Genomic DNA, 17,258 nt, shown 5'->3' with positions numbered 1-17,258 from the left:
TAGCGAAATTGAAAGTCAGAACAGGCCTGCTAGAATCTTTTCTTAGTGAAGCTGTCAGTTGAAGTGAATAACCAAATGAAATGCTGTTAACTATGGCGAATTGTTGGCAAATCCCTTGGCCATGCTAATGACAAACAAATAAGCCAAAACTATTTTAGCTCTCCCATTAATAGTTGCCAAGTTAGTGGAGGAGAACGATTTGAAAAATGATAAACAAGTTGCTTGTGCTTCTGGCAATTGTGGGCTGTGTTCATGGACAACTCTTTAAGCCAAAATGCCCACCACGTGGATGTGGCCTAGTCTGTGATCAGCAATACTGTGCAGAGGGCACCACGCATGTGGGTTGCATCAAGAAAATCGTAAGACAGAGTAGAGGAAATATTTGGGTTTTATAAATAATGCTAATTTTTAGGTATTTTCGAAACATTGTGGCTTGGGAGTGCATCGTTATGTGCATGTTGATGGCTCGCTGAGGGAAGACATACTCCAGTATGTGAATGTCTTTCGCAATCGTGTGGCAAGCGGCTTGTTCAACATGTCAGCAGCGGCACACATGCCCACCATGGCCTGGGATGAGGATCTGGCCAGTTCGTCCAAAGTCTTGGTTCACAATTGCGATCATAAGGGCAAACTCTGCTCGAATACGGAGAAATACAATTTTGTAGCAACGATTGAGCTGTCGGGCTCTTTGAAGAATTACCAGAATGTGGCCAAGGATTTAATTGACGTCTTAGTGCCCACATGGCTTGGTGATTTGTCCGGTTGTCGCATGGATCGCGAACATCACATACGTCCCAGAACCAAAGGGTAACTGAGACTCATTTTTTATTATATTTTCTTGTCTAATTTTTATATATTTTCAGCGCCTGTGTAGGACATTATATTCCCTTGCTGCAAGACAGAGGGGATCGCATGGGTTGCGCGGTGCGTTTAACTGAGAATCTGAATCCCAAAGGTGTCTCGTCGGTGACCATGATCTGTAATTTATCCCGTGCTAATGTTAATGATATGCTACCCTATGATGTGGGTCTGGTGCCTGGGGAGGATTGCGCAGCTGGCCGAAGTAGTGTATATGAATTCCTCTGCGATCCCGAAGAGCAAGTCGATAACAATTACGTGGAAGCCATCAGTGAAGCCGAGGGATGTCAACCAAGTGAGAAATAAACGATTGTTACAAAATAAATAAACCCAGTTTATTATGACTCGTATTAATTGTTGGCATGACCGAGTGCCTAACGTGGCCAATTGGCCAGTTGATAGCCACGCTTGGCGACAAATCGATTTCATTGCCAACTCTATAAGAGAGTGTGCGTCTGGGAGAGAGCTGACCAAATTGGCTGGGTAACCGAAATGTTGTGCACTAACTGGCTGCTGGCTGTTCTATGGCAGCTCTGCTTTTGGCCAAAAATAATGGCCTTTGACTACTGTGATCCTGTGCTGTGTCCGGGACCCGAAAGGCACATTGCATGCAACAATTTTGGCGTAAGTTGTAAAAGCTTTCAATATGATTTGCTTGCTTAATGAACTGATTCCTAAACAGGAGCTGGCGGATAACTGCAGCCCGGATGCGCATGTGGTGCGAATAACGTCGGATCGACGTAATATGATCCTCAATGCATTGAATGACTATCGTGATCGCATTGCACGTGGTGATCTGATGGGTTTTAAGCCCGCTACTCGCATGGCCACGTTGCAATGGGATCCGGAGTTGGCCAGCTTTGCGGAGCTGAATGTGAAGCGTTGTGCTTTGGTCAATGACCATTGTCGCAACAGTGAACAGTTTCGCAATGTGGCTCAGGTGGTGGCCGAGGGCGGTTGGCAGAGTCAACCGAGTGACGGCACCACCGATGCACCACTCGAATATCATACCGAGGATGAGGTAATCAATGCCACATTGGAACAAATGTTTGCCGAGTATAAAGAGTGCAGCATGCGGGATATTATTGCTTACAGTCCACCAATCAATAGGTAAGACAATCCTCGAACCCAACACCTGCTCCTGATTGTCTCTCAAAGAGTTCTGCATTTTCGCACTAGCAAGTGCATTGCGTACTTTACACAACTGGTGAGGGACAGCACCACCCACGTGGGCTGTGGCATTCTCCGTCAGACGCACAACACCAGCAACAATGCCGGACAGTGGCTCCTCAGTACGCATCAGTATATGACCTGCAACTTTGTACGGGGCAACGATGTCAATGCGCCGGTTTATCTCAGCGGCGATAGACCGGCCATTGAGTGTCGCACCGGACGAAATCCGGCATTCATCAATCTGTGCTCCATCGACGAAAATTACGACAACACTGGTCTGCTCGGATTTAGTTACTTTTAAACGTTTCCTAAATTAAATGCTGCTTGAATAAAATCAATTCAATTAAAATACATTCAAACTTGCACTGGATAACATAAAAAATTTTGCTTTATCTGAAGTTTCCTGAGGTAATCGCAAATAGTTGAAGCTCTATTCAAGCATTTACTTTTATTTTATTATTATTTTAAACTCTAAAAATATATAAAATGTCAATTACGCTAGTGACGTAACAAAGTAATTAAAGCTACCATTAATCATATAGTATTGCAGCCTCGGCTGCTGACTTAAGTAGCGCATACGTATACTTAATATTTATTCTGTAAAATTATATTTGCTTCAATTTAGTTATTAATTTCATTGCCCAGTGTTACCAAATTGAATTGTATTTTTAAATTTAGTGTTGCTGTGATTTTTGCTGTTGTACCTGCTGCCTTAACTGCTGTCAGTGCCTTGTACTCGTACCTACAGCCCATTCCCGGTTGATGGTGCCAGCGAAAATGCCACTCAAAGTCAGCGGTGCAAAGTATGCTGGCAATTCAGCATTCGCTTACGCCGTTGACAACTTCAGCAAGCAATTTTTATCGCTCTCTTGCCACACCTTCAACTGTTTTATGCGTTTTTTATATGTAGCCAATGGGCTTTGGCGGGAAAAGGCGGCGCAGAGTGTAAGAAAAATGCAAACGCAGCGTAAAGCGCGCGACAACCGCAAATGATGCGCAACAAAATGTGCGAGCATTTTTTGATAAGTAAAAAAAAACAATATCTGATAAATAATTGAATTATCTGCATTTTGAAAATAAAAACATTAAATTGGTTTATCAACATATTAAAATTAACATTTCTTTTATTTTCAACACACAAACAATTTATTGAATTCAATCAAAGTTTTTTCTGCTCTATTTTAATTATTTATTAAAAGCCAACTATTTAATTACATTGCATTTAAATATAAATTTTTTTGCAAAAAGCCAAGATTCTTGCGGTTTACTACAAATGGGGTTAATTAATGTTTGAAGCCTACGAAATTATGTCTAAAATGTATATTCAATTGAATTCTTTTTTTTTGAGCAGAGCATAAAAAAGGTAATAGAAAATAATATCTTCATGGGCACACTTGGCGTATGAGTAATAAGTATATGTTTTGTAATGTTAAAAATAAATGAAATTAATTTTTAAATTGGTTCGTTTGAATTTAAAATATTTTATGCACATTTTTTTATCCTTCAAATTGTTTTTTTTTCAACTAAAATTATTTAACAGCCTAAAAATATACAACATTTTTAGTAAAATTGAAGCCGCAATTAACTACGAGACACGCTGAAAAGCAATATTAATTTGGTCACACTCGTCGTATGCGTGATGCGTATTACGTATTCGTAATGCCAAGTTCAACCGTAAATTCGTTTTAGCACAGTGAAGAATGTGTAAGTTGTGTTAAGCAGGTTTTGAAACAGCTCCAGGGTGATGGGTCGTATGTTGCCCAAGAGTATCTGCAGTTAACAAGTAGTTAAACGTAATGAAATGTAATTAATTTAAGTAATTATGCAATTAATTGGCTTAAATCTCACCGAAGCTGGACGTTGTGCACGTAATATCATAAGTATAATATTTTTGCGAACTGGTATGTCAAAGGTAAACCATTCGGTTTCATAGGCCGCAGTTGCAATGGCCAAGTTCTGAAGCGTTAAAAGGCAACATTGTAATTGAGTTAGAACGAGGACAAATACACACCTGTTCCCTCAACTCATTGGCATACCAATACAGGGCCAATATCTGTGCCAGTATCATGTTTATATACGCACCCACAATGGCCACATGGGCTGTAGAATCCACCTAAAAGGAGATAGAGAAAGAGCGGTAATGATAGGCGATAGGTCATATCAAACACACTGTGATACACTTACAAGCATCAGCATGAAAAGCAACGCACAGAGCAGTGCACCAAATGCCAAAAACTCAATCAGAAATATGTATGTAGTCAGCTTATTGACGGTCTGTATGTAACTAGTTGAGGCGAAAGTTCGTTTAGAGCCACAAAATCAATTCCTTGCGGCATTTTCTAAAGCTTACTCAATGATCCGCTGATGATAGATAATACATTCGACTATTTCCTGTGATAGTTGCCGCCTAGTTAGCTGCCGTTCTTTCAGGCAACGCAATCGATGCTGCAACGACTTGCACATCACAATCCCGAACATAATGAAGGCTACACACAGACTCGTATACGGTATATACATGCAGCAGCCCATCGGAGTGATGAGCATGTGAAAGACGAACCAAATTTGGTAGCAGGGCGTGGCATACTCATTCACGCCGGGTATTTTGCTGCCAAAGGGCAGCACTGTAATATAGCAAATGATAAAAGAATAAAATAAACCGGATGTAGTACAAAAGTTAAGATTAATCTAGCATAAGCTTAGCTTTAAACGCTCATTAAGTAAAACTTCAACATGAATAGCAAATTATTATTTACATTTTGTATTATTTTGACAGTTTTTAATAGTTTTTAAAGGAGCTTTGAAAACCCATTAAAGCTTTATTTGAATATATAGTAATTTTCCTTTTTTTCCTTTCCTTTTTATTATTTTAACAGTTCTTAATAGTTTTTAAAGGAGCTTTGAAAAACCATTATAGCTTTAATTGAATATATAGTAATTTTCCTTTTTTATTATTTTTTTAATCGTTTTTAGCGCAGCATACGAATATATTTAAAAGCTCATGAAAGCTCAAATTGCGCACATTGTTATTTAATCTGTTTCACTTTTCACTATAATTAAACTCATGTTATAGCTGTTGGCAAAAGCACTTAACAGCATTAAAAGAACTTATTAAACCATTTTTTAATACCTCTCTGCTTTCTTTGACACACTTTTAATATATTTACAACACTTTTGCACTTGCAAACATTTTTTAAATATTTTTTCAAAGCACATTAAAACTTTAAATGAATATTTAACAGTTTTAAAGACTTTTTTTGCTCACCCCGCTCACTGGAACTCAACGGATAAAGACCGAAGCCAATACAGGTTAGAAGACCAAAGAAAAGATTACCACGAGCCATCAACTTGCCCTGTCGATTTGCCTGATCCAGGAGATGTGTCACATAGGAATTCTTAAGACGCATTAGTTCGTGGTAGTACACTTGTAGGTTTCTAATCAGTTGCAAATAACTGTTCTGGTCGTGTAGCAGTAAATATGCCCGTAGCACCGTATTGATCCAAAGGACAAGCATATAGGAATTGCGTATAATGCCTGTGATGCCTTCGTTAGTGGTGAAGATGTACAACAATTGGGTGAGCACATGAATGATGGAAAGCGTTAGGCAGATATAACGTTTCATATTCTTATCGTAGAGCAAAGCCCAGAAACGTAAGATCCTAACACTCATATAAATTAACTGTATATCCTCAAACATTTTATCACAACTATCTGTCCTATTGGTGGACAGTTGGCTTATATAGGATTTCCAGAAGGTATTCGACAATTATTGTAATTTGTGCTTAACTCATGCAACGCGTGGCAAAGGCTCCCAAGCTTAATTTCAATGCGATTTAATTTCAATTTCAATAGCCCAAATTGAGCTGATGATTTGGCATTTTTATTATGAAAGTGGCCACCTGTGCTTACCAAAGGCTATTCATTTTTTTTTCTGTTAATTTTATTTGCATTGAACAACATATTTATTGATTCCCAGTTGAACAGTTGCATAAAAACCCTGATATATCAATGTATGCATTTTTTGTATAATATAATAATTTTTTTATATGTTGCTTTTAAGCAAAATAATTGATGTCTGCAGAACTTCAACATACTTCAAAGAATTTGATATTTTATCTTTATCACTTCATCTGCATTTATTTCCTATAACAAGTTTTTTTTTTATTGATTTGTTACCTTTTTTATGCTTTAATATAATTTGTTTAACCAGTAGCTGATAAATTTTTATCATACATATATTTTTTTGACAAATATTAAAATTATTCTGTAATGACAATCGTAATCGTAATAAGCTAATGCAATTATCTAATTTATATACAATATGTGATTATCTATAATATTTATTTATTTAGACTGCAATCAGCAGTTTATCATCAGCCACTTGATTAGGAGATTACCAAAGATTGTTGTTGCCGACAGTTATTTACCCTACATTTTGAGAATATATTAAGCACCAACTAAAGTTTTCAATGCAAATTTTGAAGGAAAAGTATTTGAGTCTTAACAAGACAGAAATAAAAATAAATTAAATCTTAAGAAATATTATATGAATTTTAAATAAAATAATTAAATAAAATTTGGTATAGTAGAGGAGGATTTTCAAAAGAAATGCTCAATGATAAATTCATATACCTTTTTCTTTAATACCCTTCTCATTGATTTTATTCAATAATTATCTTTTGCAAATAAACAGATAAATTAATACTAATTGTCATGAAATTATCATCCTTACCTAATTTGAGCTCTTTCAGAGTTTAGTTATATTCACACAATTGATTGGATCAGTTCAACATGGCTCTAATCATTTTAGCCTTATTGTCAGTGCTGATTGCTTTGGTCTATAAGATTTCCATGTCTCCGTATCATGCCTTCAAGGATCGTGGCATAATTCATGAGCCACCAAAGCCATTTATCGGAAATCTCAGTGTAAAAGTTATGCTAGGACGAACTCCATTTATTCAGATGTTAATCGATAAGTATCAGAAGTTTAAGGAACATAAAATATATGGATTTTACAATATAAGGGAGCCCTTCTTTGTGCTGCACGATCAGGAGCTGATCAAGAAGGTGTTCATACAGGACTTTGATCACTTCACCAATCATCGCGTATTGATACCCGAGTTCAGCGAATCCTTATTCTCCAAGTGTTTGATAGCACTGAAGGATGACAAATGGAGGGAAATGCGCAATACGTTGACACCATCATTTACCGGAAGTAAACTTAAGACAATGTTCGATCTGATCAACGAATGCAGCGTGGAAGGCATCAGATATATTGAGAACGAGTTGAGAAACTCAAATAGTTCAGATATCGAACTGGAGATGAAGGATTACTTTGAGCGTTTTGCCAACGATGTGATTGCATCGGCTGCTTTTGGCATTAAAGTTAATTCATTTGTGGATAAAAATAATCAATTTTATAAAGCAGGACAGTCTGTGGCACACTTTTCGGGATTGGCCATGATTAAGGTGATACTTTTTGGAATAATGCCACGTGTCATGAAGGTAACTATAAAAAATATTGAGAAATTTATATGTAGCTAATCAAGTAATTGTTGTGAAAAAATTATTGTTTTTAATATTTCGCAAAAAACAATAGATTTTTTCTATTGAAAGAGTTTCTAAACTAACTGCATATTTAATTATTTTATTTAAAATTTATTCAGGCACTAGGAGTTCGACTGTTTGATGCAAAAAAAGTGAGCTACTTTAACAGCTTAATTTTTGATGCCATGAAATATCGCACAGAACATAAAATTATACGATCTGATATGGTACACTTGTTGATGGAGGCAAAGCGACAGTTTCAACTGGAACAGAAAGATGAGATTATTACAGAGTCTCTAAAAGATCGTGCTGAGTTTAATGATGAAGATCTCTTAGCACAATGTATACTCTTTTTTCTTGTGGGCTTCGAAACAATGTCAGTCTGTCTTTCTTATCTGTCCTATGAGCTGTGTATGAATCCTGAGGTACAATCACAGTTATATGAAGAGATCTTGTCAGTCGAGCAGGAGCTACAAGGAAAACCTCTCAACTACAATATGCTGGCCAAGATGAAGTATATGGATCTGGTTATATCGGAGCTTTTACGTCTATGGCCACCTGCATTCAGCTTGGATCGTGTTTGCGGCAAAGATATTGATATGTTTGATGATAATCAAGACTTGTTGGCCAAGTTTCGAAAGGGTGACATAGTTGTAGTACCTATTATTGCCTTACATCGTGATCCAGAGAATTTTGCTGATCCCAATCGTTTCAAGCCGGAACGCTTTTTGGAGGAGAATAAAGACCAAATAAAGCCATTCACATATTTACCTTTTGGTGTTGGTCCTCGAAGTTGCATTGGTAAGAAATATCAGTTATAATTCTTTAAAACGTTAAATACTTACGGAGTATTTATTTCAGGCAATAGAATGGCGCTTATGGAGGTTAAATCTATAATTTATCATCTGCTAAGCAAATTTCAGCTTGTGCCTGGTGAAAAAACGGTTAAGAATATGATGGATAGCTTGAAAGGATTTCATATGCAGCCAAAGGAAAAGTTTTGGATCAAATTTGTGCGTCGCGATGGTCCTTAAAAAATTCATGGAAAGCATGAATGATATGTAATCACAATAATTAATTAGTAATCACAATATATCGACATATAGATATCTGGGTATAATGAAGATAAGATTACATTATATGTACAACTGATTAATAAAATAAACAAAAACCGATACAAAGTGCGTATACTAGCTAGCATATGTTTAAGCTTTTGATTAAATACAAATAATTAATATATTTTTGAATAAGAAAGCTATTTTATATCATAATAATATCCTTTAAAATGTTTAGTATTTCACACTAGTTTACATTTTTCTTTTTAATCTTATCGTATAGCATATTTCACCATTCGATATCATATTGCACTCCATAATACTCAATATGTATACGAAATACTTAGCGACAAAATTTATTTGTTTGTTGTTTATTAATTGCTTATCTCACTTTTCTGTGTATAAAAAACATTCCTCAGCTTGCCTAATCGACGCTGAAATACTCTATAATTTCTGTGCACGAACCCTTTCTAGATATAATATTAAAGGGCTAGCCCAAATCTAAACTAATATTTCAACATTTATTTTTATATTTAATGGCATCAAGTTATATAAACTGTTGACTAAATCGATTAAATGTTCATAATAGTACCTGCTTTTGAAATGCTAGGGTATTTTTTGTTTTGTTCAAACATTTTTCCGAGAGTGAGTTAGATAGAGAATAATAAAACACATATAGAATAGTTTACAGAACAGGTTTGCAGAGTGGGAGAGAGAGATAGAAAGAGAGTGAGCCATATAGCAGTGATATTCATTTCGTATATTTTATTAGTTATTGCAGAATTGAATGGCCAGAGAGATAAGGAAAATAGAGAGAGAGAGAATAATTGACTGAGTACGACATCAAGTCCAATGTCAGAAAATATGTGAGCAAACAGAGAGTTTGTTTTTATTATGTATATTTAAATTGTTCTTGTTTTTAGCTGATAGAGAAGAGAGAGAGAGAGAAAGAAAAATAGAGAAGCCTATTTTTAATTCAGTAAATGAAACTCATATGTAATTAGATGTTGTCACTTTAGTTGCAATCGAGCTCTTCAGCCGCGCAGTTAAATACAGAAGTGCTTGCTACAAAAAAAACTTTATATTGTATTTATATTATATATGTAAGATTATCAATAATGTATCTGATTATCGGTACACTTGTAATCGTGTTGTTGACGCTGATCTATAAATGGTCTGTGGCCAAATATCACATATTCAAAGAACGAAATATTCCTCATGAGACCCCAAAACCATGGATTGGAAATCTAAGTTTTGGAGAAATGTTCGGCTCAGTTCCATCATTACAAAGGCAAATCGATCAGCATGAACAGTTTCGAGATTCTAAAATTTATGGATTATACTTTTTGCGTGATCCCATATTTGTAGTGCGAGATGTGGAAATGATCAAGAATGTGGGCGTTAAGGACTTTGATCATTTTATGAATCATATGTCTATAAAGGAAATTGAGACGCCGTTTACTAAGAGTCTTGTTCAGCTGAAGGATCGTAAGTGGAAGGAAATGAGGAATATATTGACACCCACATTTACTGGCAGTAAAATGAGAGCTATGTACGATCTGATCAATGCGTGCAGTGAGGTCGGAGTTCAATATATAGAAGGGGAAATTAAGAAGAACGGTGGCAACTCCATTGAGCTGGAAATGAAGGAATATTTTACTCGGTTTACCAACGATGTGATAGCTTCGGCAGCTTTTGGCATTAAAGTGAACTCGTTTGAGGATAAGAACAATGAATTCTTCAAAATTGGTCAGACTATAACGAAAATAAAAACTTCTGCAATTGTTAAGAGTATACTTTTTATGATTGTGCCAAAGTTAATGAAGGTTTGTCTTAAATATCTCATACTAATTAATTAACTTGATTATTCATACGCAAATTTATTGGCAGGCTTTGAATGTCAGTATAATGGATGAGAAGAACATTAACTACTTCAAGAGTTTGGTTTTTAATGCCATTAAATATCGTGTCGAGAATAAAATAATACGACCCGATATGATCCATCTGCTTATGGAGGCCCAACGAAAGGGTGATGATGATACTGAAGGAGGAAAGAAGTTCTCTGACGAAGATCTACTGGCCCAATGTCTACTCTTCTTCTTTGCGGGCTTCGAGACGGTCTCCGTTTGCCTCTGCTTCCTCACCTACGAACTATGCATGAATCCCGATGTGCAATCCAAGTTATACGAAGAGATTGCATCCGTGGAGGAGCAGTTGCAGGGGAAGCCCCTCGATTATGATACACTTGTGCATATGAAGTATCTGGATATGGTTGTATCTGAAGCATTGCGCAAATGGCCACCTGCACCGCGAACGGATCGATTTTGCAATTCAGACATCGATTTACGTGATGAAAGCAATGATGTTGTGATTTCCTTGAAAAAGGGAGATGTACTCTTTATACCTATAATTGGTTTACATTACGATCCAGAGAATTTTACTGATCCCACAGAGTTTAGACCCGAACGCTTCTCAGATGAGAATAAACATGAGATTAAACCATTTACCTATCTGCCATTTGGAGTGGGACCACGGAATTGCATAGGTTAGTTAAAAAAAAACTATTCTATAAAAAATCTCGCAATATATATTTCATTTTCATTTAGGCAACCGCATGGCTTTGATGGAGGTCAAATCTATAGTCTATCATCTAATGTTGAAGTTCAAGCTATTGCCAGCTCAAAAGACTGTAAAGGATATGATGAGCAACATTAAAGGCATTACAATGGTGCCTAAAGAAAAGTTTTGGATTAAATATGAGACCAGGAAAACTGATTCTAATTAAGCTTAAAATAACAGACATTGTTGATCGTTTAGAATTAACTATAAAACAATTATTGACGCTCAGAAAAAATTGTAATAAACCATTTTTGAAGAAGTTTATCTAGTCAGAATAAATTCGTGCTGCAGTTAAGTATTTTCTTCAATTTAGGAACAATTGTTTTCTTCCCTAAAATTAATTAATCACTTAGAATTTTAATTAAAACTTTATTATATTTGCAACTTTAACGACTTGACTTAAGTCATTTATCATTCATCAAGCTAAAGTTGCACTATTTTCCTCAAAAGCTTTATTTAATTATCTTCTTTATTTCTGCCTTATATGCATCAAAGTGAAATTTGCTTTTGTCACGTTACAAACAGAGCACAAATTTAAAGTTTTTTGTCAGAATTAATTAAAAGTAATCGAAAATAAAGCTTTGAGTTTCCCTTCGTTAGTGCAAGCGACAGCAAAAGGATAACAGAAATGGATTAAGTAGAAAATGATATAAAGTACGGATAAAATAAGGAAGAATTTTGTATGAGAAAGTGCTTTATATAGATTAATAAATGATTGTTATTTTTTTACTAATAAAGCACAACTTTGATTATTATTATATTAATACTTGATGTTATTATGAATTTTCTATATAGCGTTTTTGTTTGCAAAAATGTTGCATAAAACTTGTAATTAATTTATCAATTAGGCTTAACTGCATATTTCATCAAAAGGAAATACTTCTTGGAAATCGTCTCGAATGTCCGCATAGCAATAGCCATCAAAATGGCCGCAACATTTGCAGTTGACTGCAGAGTTGCCGGTTTAATTTGGTAAAGAAATTGTTGGCCAAAAACTTTTTGACATTTCGTTATTTATGTGCTTGGGATATTTAGGCAAAAACTTTTTTGGTCGACTAAGCAGTTAATGCGATATTGATTTATTCGCCTAGTCAGCAGCTGCTTTTCGGACTTACTTTCAATAAATATTATGCAGCTGTGGAAGAAAAAAAATTATATAAATTGATATAGATAAATATATCTGTATATTTCAGCGAGCTGATCCCAAAAGTTTGTTTTGATTTTCAATGAAATAAAAAATATAAAAAAAAAAACAAAATGCGGGCAGTTCAAGTTTATGAAATTAAAATGCGAATAGACACGATTAAGTTGCGATGCGAGTTTTAGGGGGCAAGTTTCATGAGCTGCCAGACAGACAACAGCTGAAGCCAAGGATCTCAAATATCAAAGTGCCGCAGACGAGGAACTTGAAGTTTCTATCAAAAGGCAACAAAGTTTTACGCGGAAAAACTTGGACTTGGACTTGCACTTGAACGCAGCATTGGCGACAAGAAGGCGCTAAAAAATGGCTTAAAAATTTGTTAGCTACTGATTTTTTTTTTTCATTTCATTTCGCTGCGATTTTAGGCCAAGAGGCAAAAAGTTGTTAATTATTTTCGGTAGACTGCCAGCGACATTTAAGCATTTTTCTTCCAACAAACGATTAAAAAGAATTGAAAATAAACTTAACCGAACTGAACTGAACTGGAGTGAAGTGAAGTGAACGTGAACTAAGCGTTAAACGTTAATGGTCATATTTTGGCCAACTGCATTTGCAAGGGCTCTGCAATGCGGCTTAAGTGCTTGGCAAATTGTACAAACTTGTAATTTGTAACTGCTACCAACTAGCAGAAGCAAAAGCATAAGCAGCAGCAGCAGCAGAAGCAGCAGCAACTGTCTTGTGGGATTTATACTCCGACCATAAGCTGGCGCTTGCTTCAAGCCAAAATCCTCTTTGGCTAAAATGGTTGGCAGGCGGCTTGACCACTGGTTGACCCATTTGCATAATTATTCATTGCGCAGCATTATGAGCATAAATAAAATGATGCTTCAGTGCACACACACTCTGTGTCTTACACACGCACGCACACACACACACACACACACACATACACACTCACTTAAATAAACACACATGTGTAGAAACACTGTTAGCTGGCAGATAATGCCCTGTATCTCATAATAAACTCATGTGAGCATCATTCTTAGTTCCTTCCTTCCTTCCACTCGCCCCACGTCCCACTCTCTCTCCCTCTCTCACCCTCGCTCTCCATCTCTCTCTCCTTTATATTTCTTTCTCTGTCTCTGCAGTGCGCTTTTTGCTTCTTATTTATTGTTTAGCATTTTTTATTGTCGTGGCAAGTGAATGCTTGCCACACACACACACACACACACACACACTCAAGCACTCGCACACACACACAAGCATATTACATTTTACCAATTTAGTAAATTTTCCGGAATTGAAACGCATTTGCACTGCAAATTCAATTCAATTGGCAAAACAATTTATTTCTGCAGCAAAAGCCAATGCATTTTTACAATTATTACAAATAATTCTCAATAAAATTGTTATAAAGTCAAGGATACAATAGAGCAATAAAGCATATTTGAGCTCTAGAAAATAGCAATTGCTAGTTTCAAGTTATGAGCAGTTATTTGCTCTTTGAACCTGTGAAAGTTTTTATGCGCTTTAAAGTTTCAGAATTTTTAAGTGCATGAAATTTTTATGCCATTCTGGTTAATCATTTTAGTTTGTGTGCACTCAGTGGTCCTAAATGCTTTAATTTGGTTTTAAAGATCTTTTCATAAATAATAGTACATCAAAAAACCTTACAAATTTCGTTAAAATACAATTAAAAAGATTTATGCATTATTGCATTCAATAAATGATGAAATTATAAGTAATAATTATTATTAATTGTTGAAATTATCAAATTTTGTTATATTAATTTTTAGTTTGTTTTGCAAAGTCATAAATTTGTAAAATAGTTATTAATAAAAGTTTAATTACTATTACAATTATTGATCTAAGTAATTCTTAGTCAACTACAATATAATAAATGCATAAGTGTATGAAAAATGCAACATTATTTGTTTTTGATAAAATAAAACCAACAAAAATAAATGTTTGCTGAACACAATAGCTATTATCATATTACTCTCACGAAAAACTACTGCGTTGTTATCTCTTAAGTTCATTTGAATTTCTGCTGAGTCACCCTGATATTTGTTAAACAGATCTCACAACATGCTGTGGATTAATGAGCTTCAAACGTTCGTTGTTTGACTCTCAAACAATCAGTGTCTCTTGAGCAGTGACTGAATACAGTTCACAACATGTTGTTTATATTATATTTGATGATCACTATATGTGTGTTCATTGCGTATTTCATACATCGTAATACAACCTACTGGAGGAATCGGGGAATACCTCAAGAGCCACCACATCCATTCTATGGCAATGTGGTTGGATTTAGAAAGAATCGTGTGCTTGATGATCTCATAATGGATTATTATAACAAGTTTCGTAAAACTGGACACCCATTTGTGGGATTTAATTTTCTGCACAGTCGTTGTGCTTTCGTAATGGACATAAAGTTGGCTAAGAATGTTCTGATTAAGGATTTTTCCAACTTTGCCGATCGTGGACAGTTTCACAATGTACGTGATGATCCATTGACGGGTCACCTTTTTAATTTGGATGGCAAACGTTGGAAGGAGATGAGACAGAAACTTACGCCGACATTCACATCTGGCAAAATGAAGTTCATGTTTCCGACTGTAATAAAAGTGTCTGAGGAATTTGTTAATGTTATGTCTGAGCTAGTTCCGGCCAAAACTGGAGGATCAATCATCGAGATCAAAGATCTAATGGCTTGTTATACCACCGATGTCATTGGCACCTGCGCCTTTGGTATTGAATGCAGTACACTACGTACTCCTGAGACCGACTTCCGGAAAATGGGACAGAAGTTCTTCACTGATATGCGTCATGGCGAAATCCTCACAGCATTCATTTTCAGTTTTCCCAGTTTGGCAGCCAAGCTTCGAATGCGATTGATTCCGGAGGATGTTCACGAGTTCTTTATGAGATTGGTAAACGATACTATCGCAAATAGGGAAAAGGAGAAGATCAAACGCAACGATTTCATGGAGTTGCTGATCGAACTGAAGCAGAAGGGAAGCTTCACCTTGGAGAATGGTGAAGTGGTCACGGGATTGGATGTAGGTGAGCTGGCAGCCCAGGTCTTTGTCTTCTTTTTGGCCGGATTCGAGACTTCCTCATCCACTATGAGCTATTGTCTATATGAACTGGCTCAACGCTCTGACATACAAGATAAACTGAGAGCAGATATTTTGAATGTGCTTGAGAAACACGATGGAAAACTGACCTATGAGAGCGTTACAGATATGCGTTATCTGAATCAGGTGATATCAGGTAAGACAAATAACATATCTGTAATACAAGTTAAGAGTCTAACTTCATTTCTCATTATCAGAAACACTCCGCCTTCATACAATTTTGCCTGTTCTAGAGCGCAAGGCTCTAAATGATTACGTGGTTCCCGGTCATCCCAATTACGTGATTGAGAAGGGAACACCGGTATTAATACCTGCAACTGCATTTCATCGAGATGAAGATTTCTATCCCGAACCTGAGAAGTTCGATCCGGAGAGGTTCACACCTGAGAAAGTCGCTGCTCGTGATTCTGTCGAGTGGTTGGCATTTGGCGATGGTCCCAGGAACTGTGTGGGAATCCGTTTTGGCCAAATGCAAACACGTGTTGGCCTGGCTCAGCTGATAAAGAATTTTAAATTCTCGGTGTGCGAGACGACAGAGATACCCCTTAAATACAATCCCAAGTCGTTTGTTTTGGGCACAATCGGCGGTATTAATGTGCGTGTGGAGCGTGTTGAGCCATGAATTTATCTTTTAAATGATGACTTCATTTAATATGCGTTTAAAATTTTTTGTTTACATTTGTGTTAAGTTGTTGGAGCTTGACTAATTACATATACTCATTTATATTAACTGCAAAAAAATTTTTCCAAAAATATTATTGCTTATATTTTTTTGTATTATTTTTTGAAACTTGCTAAAAATTAGCTTTTTTTTGCACATTATTACATACAAAAAATCATAAAAAATATAAGCAAAGATATTTTTGAAAAAATGTATTTGCTGTCACTTTTAGAATTATTTGGCGAAACTTTTAGCATCAAAACATTTTTTCTTTAAGCCCTAGGAAAAAAGTCAAGAAAGTAGACTTTTAAATATATTGAAAAGTTCCAATGGGCACTTAATGGGTTAAGGGAAATTTTGTATCATTCATAAGGCATTTCGCAGACCTTTCCATTGATGCCAAAATTTAAATGAAGTAACTTTAAATAGGGAGTAGATTTAACTTTAGTTTTGTGTAAATTCTTTTGACCACCCCTGTATATCATAACACACATTATTCCGATTACCTCTCGTATATTACAAAGCATAAAAAAAAGTTATAATAAAATAAATGAAACCTATGATCCAGAAAGAATGTAAATTTTATAATTTCTTGTCCTCCAGCAGGATTCTAAACCAAAACTGGAAAAAGTTTTTCCATCCCTGTAAATTTTTCCCAATCTTGGCCATTTTTCGCAAACTTCAAACTGTCATAACTTTGTCAATTCTTAACCCATTTCCTTGCGGAATATATTTTTTATGATTATTTAACCTATAAATTGATTCTGCATCAAAATTAAAAATTTAATTTTTTCTCGATCACTGTCCATTTTTTCCATATTTTTCCACTTGACAGCTATGATTTACATCACTAGTTATAACAGTCTTCTAGATGGTAATTGATGTCTTCTCATTCAGATTGATCCATTAATACTTATTTATATCTTAAATAAAAATTTAAGCCATTGAGTTATATTATTGCCTCAGGCTGAAAGAAAGTTTATTAAAATGCTTCAAGTTTATATAGACAATAGTCAGCCGCAAACACAGCTGGTTTAAAAACGACACACAAAGTTTGGAAAAC

The 17,258-nt window shown here is 35.6% G+C and overlaps 5 protein-coding genes across 6 annotated transcripts; 4 read left to right on the top strand and 1 right to left on the bottom strand.

Moving 5' to 3' along the window:
- The first annotated feature begins 172 nt into the window (after positions 1–172).
- Positions 173–1,208, top strand: LOC117785360 (antigen 5 like allergen Cul n 1). Its single transcript, XM_034623324.1, has 3 exons — positions 173–359; positions 413–807; positions 864–1,208. Exons 1-3 carry the CDS (start codon positions 207–209, stop codon positions 1,162–1,164), a joined length of 849 nt encoding a protein of 282 aa, XP_034479215.1. The 5' UTR covers positions 173–206; the 3' UTR covers positions 1,165–1,208.
- An 80-nt stretch (positions 1,209–1,288) lies between these two features.
- LOC117785359 (antigen 5 like allergen Cul n 1) lies at positions 1,289–2,384 on the top strand. 2 transcript variants are annotated; one of them, XM_034623322.1, is made up of 3 exons: positions 1,289–1,482; positions 1,541–1,968; positions 2,017–2,384. In XM_034623322.1, the coding sequence occupies exons 1-3, from the start codon at positions 1,351–1,353 to the stop codon at positions 2,330–2,332; spliced, it is 876 nt and encodes a 291-aa protein (XP_034479213.1). In that variant the 5' UTR covers positions 1,289–1,350; the 3' UTR covers positions 2,333–2,384. The 2 variants fall into 2 exon arrangements, with proteins under 2 accessions (XP_034479213.1, XP_034479214.1); XM_034623323.1 differs by having other exon boundaries at positions 1,312–1,482; positions 2,038–2,384.
- Positions 2,385–3,699: 1,315 nt separating this feature from the next.
- Positions 3,700–5,726, bottom strand: LOC117784943 (odorant receptor 49b). Its single transcript, XM_034622800.1, has 6 exons — positions 5,294–5,726; positions 4,382–4,652; positions 4,216–4,315; positions 4,043–4,144; positions 3,880–3,987; positions 3,700–3,801 (listed from the first exon to the last, which is right to left on the bottom strand). The coding sequence occupies exons 1-6, from the start codon at positions 5,724–5,726 to the stop codon at positions 3,700–3,702; spliced, it is 1,116 nt and encodes a 371-aa protein (XP_034478691.1).
- Positions 5,727–6,814: 1,088 nt separating this feature from the next.
- On the top strand, positions 6,815–8,746 carry LOC117783156 (probable cytochrome P450 9h1). Its single transcript, XM_034620414.1, has 3 exons — positions 6,815–7,534; positions 7,696–8,377; positions 8,438–8,746. The coding sequence occupies exons 1-3, from the start codon at positions 6,821–6,823 to the stop codon at positions 8,608–8,610; spliced, it is 1,569 nt and encodes a 522-aa protein (XP_034476305.1). The 5' UTR covers positions 6,815–6,820; the 3' UTR covers positions 8,611–8,746.
- Positions 8,747–9,645: 899 nt separating this feature from the next.
- LOC117782982 lies at positions 9,646–16,263 on the top strand. Its single transcript, XM_034620102.1, has 5 exons — positions 9,646–10,457; positions 10,522–11,176; positions 11,238–11,410; positions 14,551–15,670; positions 15,732–16,263. The coding sequence occupies exons 1-5, from the start codon at positions 9,750–9,752 to the stop codon at positions 16,154–16,156; spliced, it is 3,081 nt and encodes a 1,026-aa protein (XP_034475993.1). The 5' UTR covers positions 9,646–9,749; the 3' UTR covers positions 16,157–16,263.
- The last annotated feature ends 995 nt before the right edge of the window (positions 16,264–17,258 follow it).

Source organism: Drosophila innubila, assembly GCF_004354385.1.
Source record: "Drosophila innubila isolate TH190305 chromosome 2R unlocalized genomic scaffold, UK_Dinn_1.0 1_C_2R, whole genome shotgun sequence".
NCBI classification, from domain to species: domain Eukaryota; kingdom Metazoa; phylum Arthropoda; class Insecta; order Diptera; family Drosophilidae; genus Drosophila; species Drosophila innubila.
This window is presented reverse-complemented; position numbering and strand designations above follow the sequence as displayed.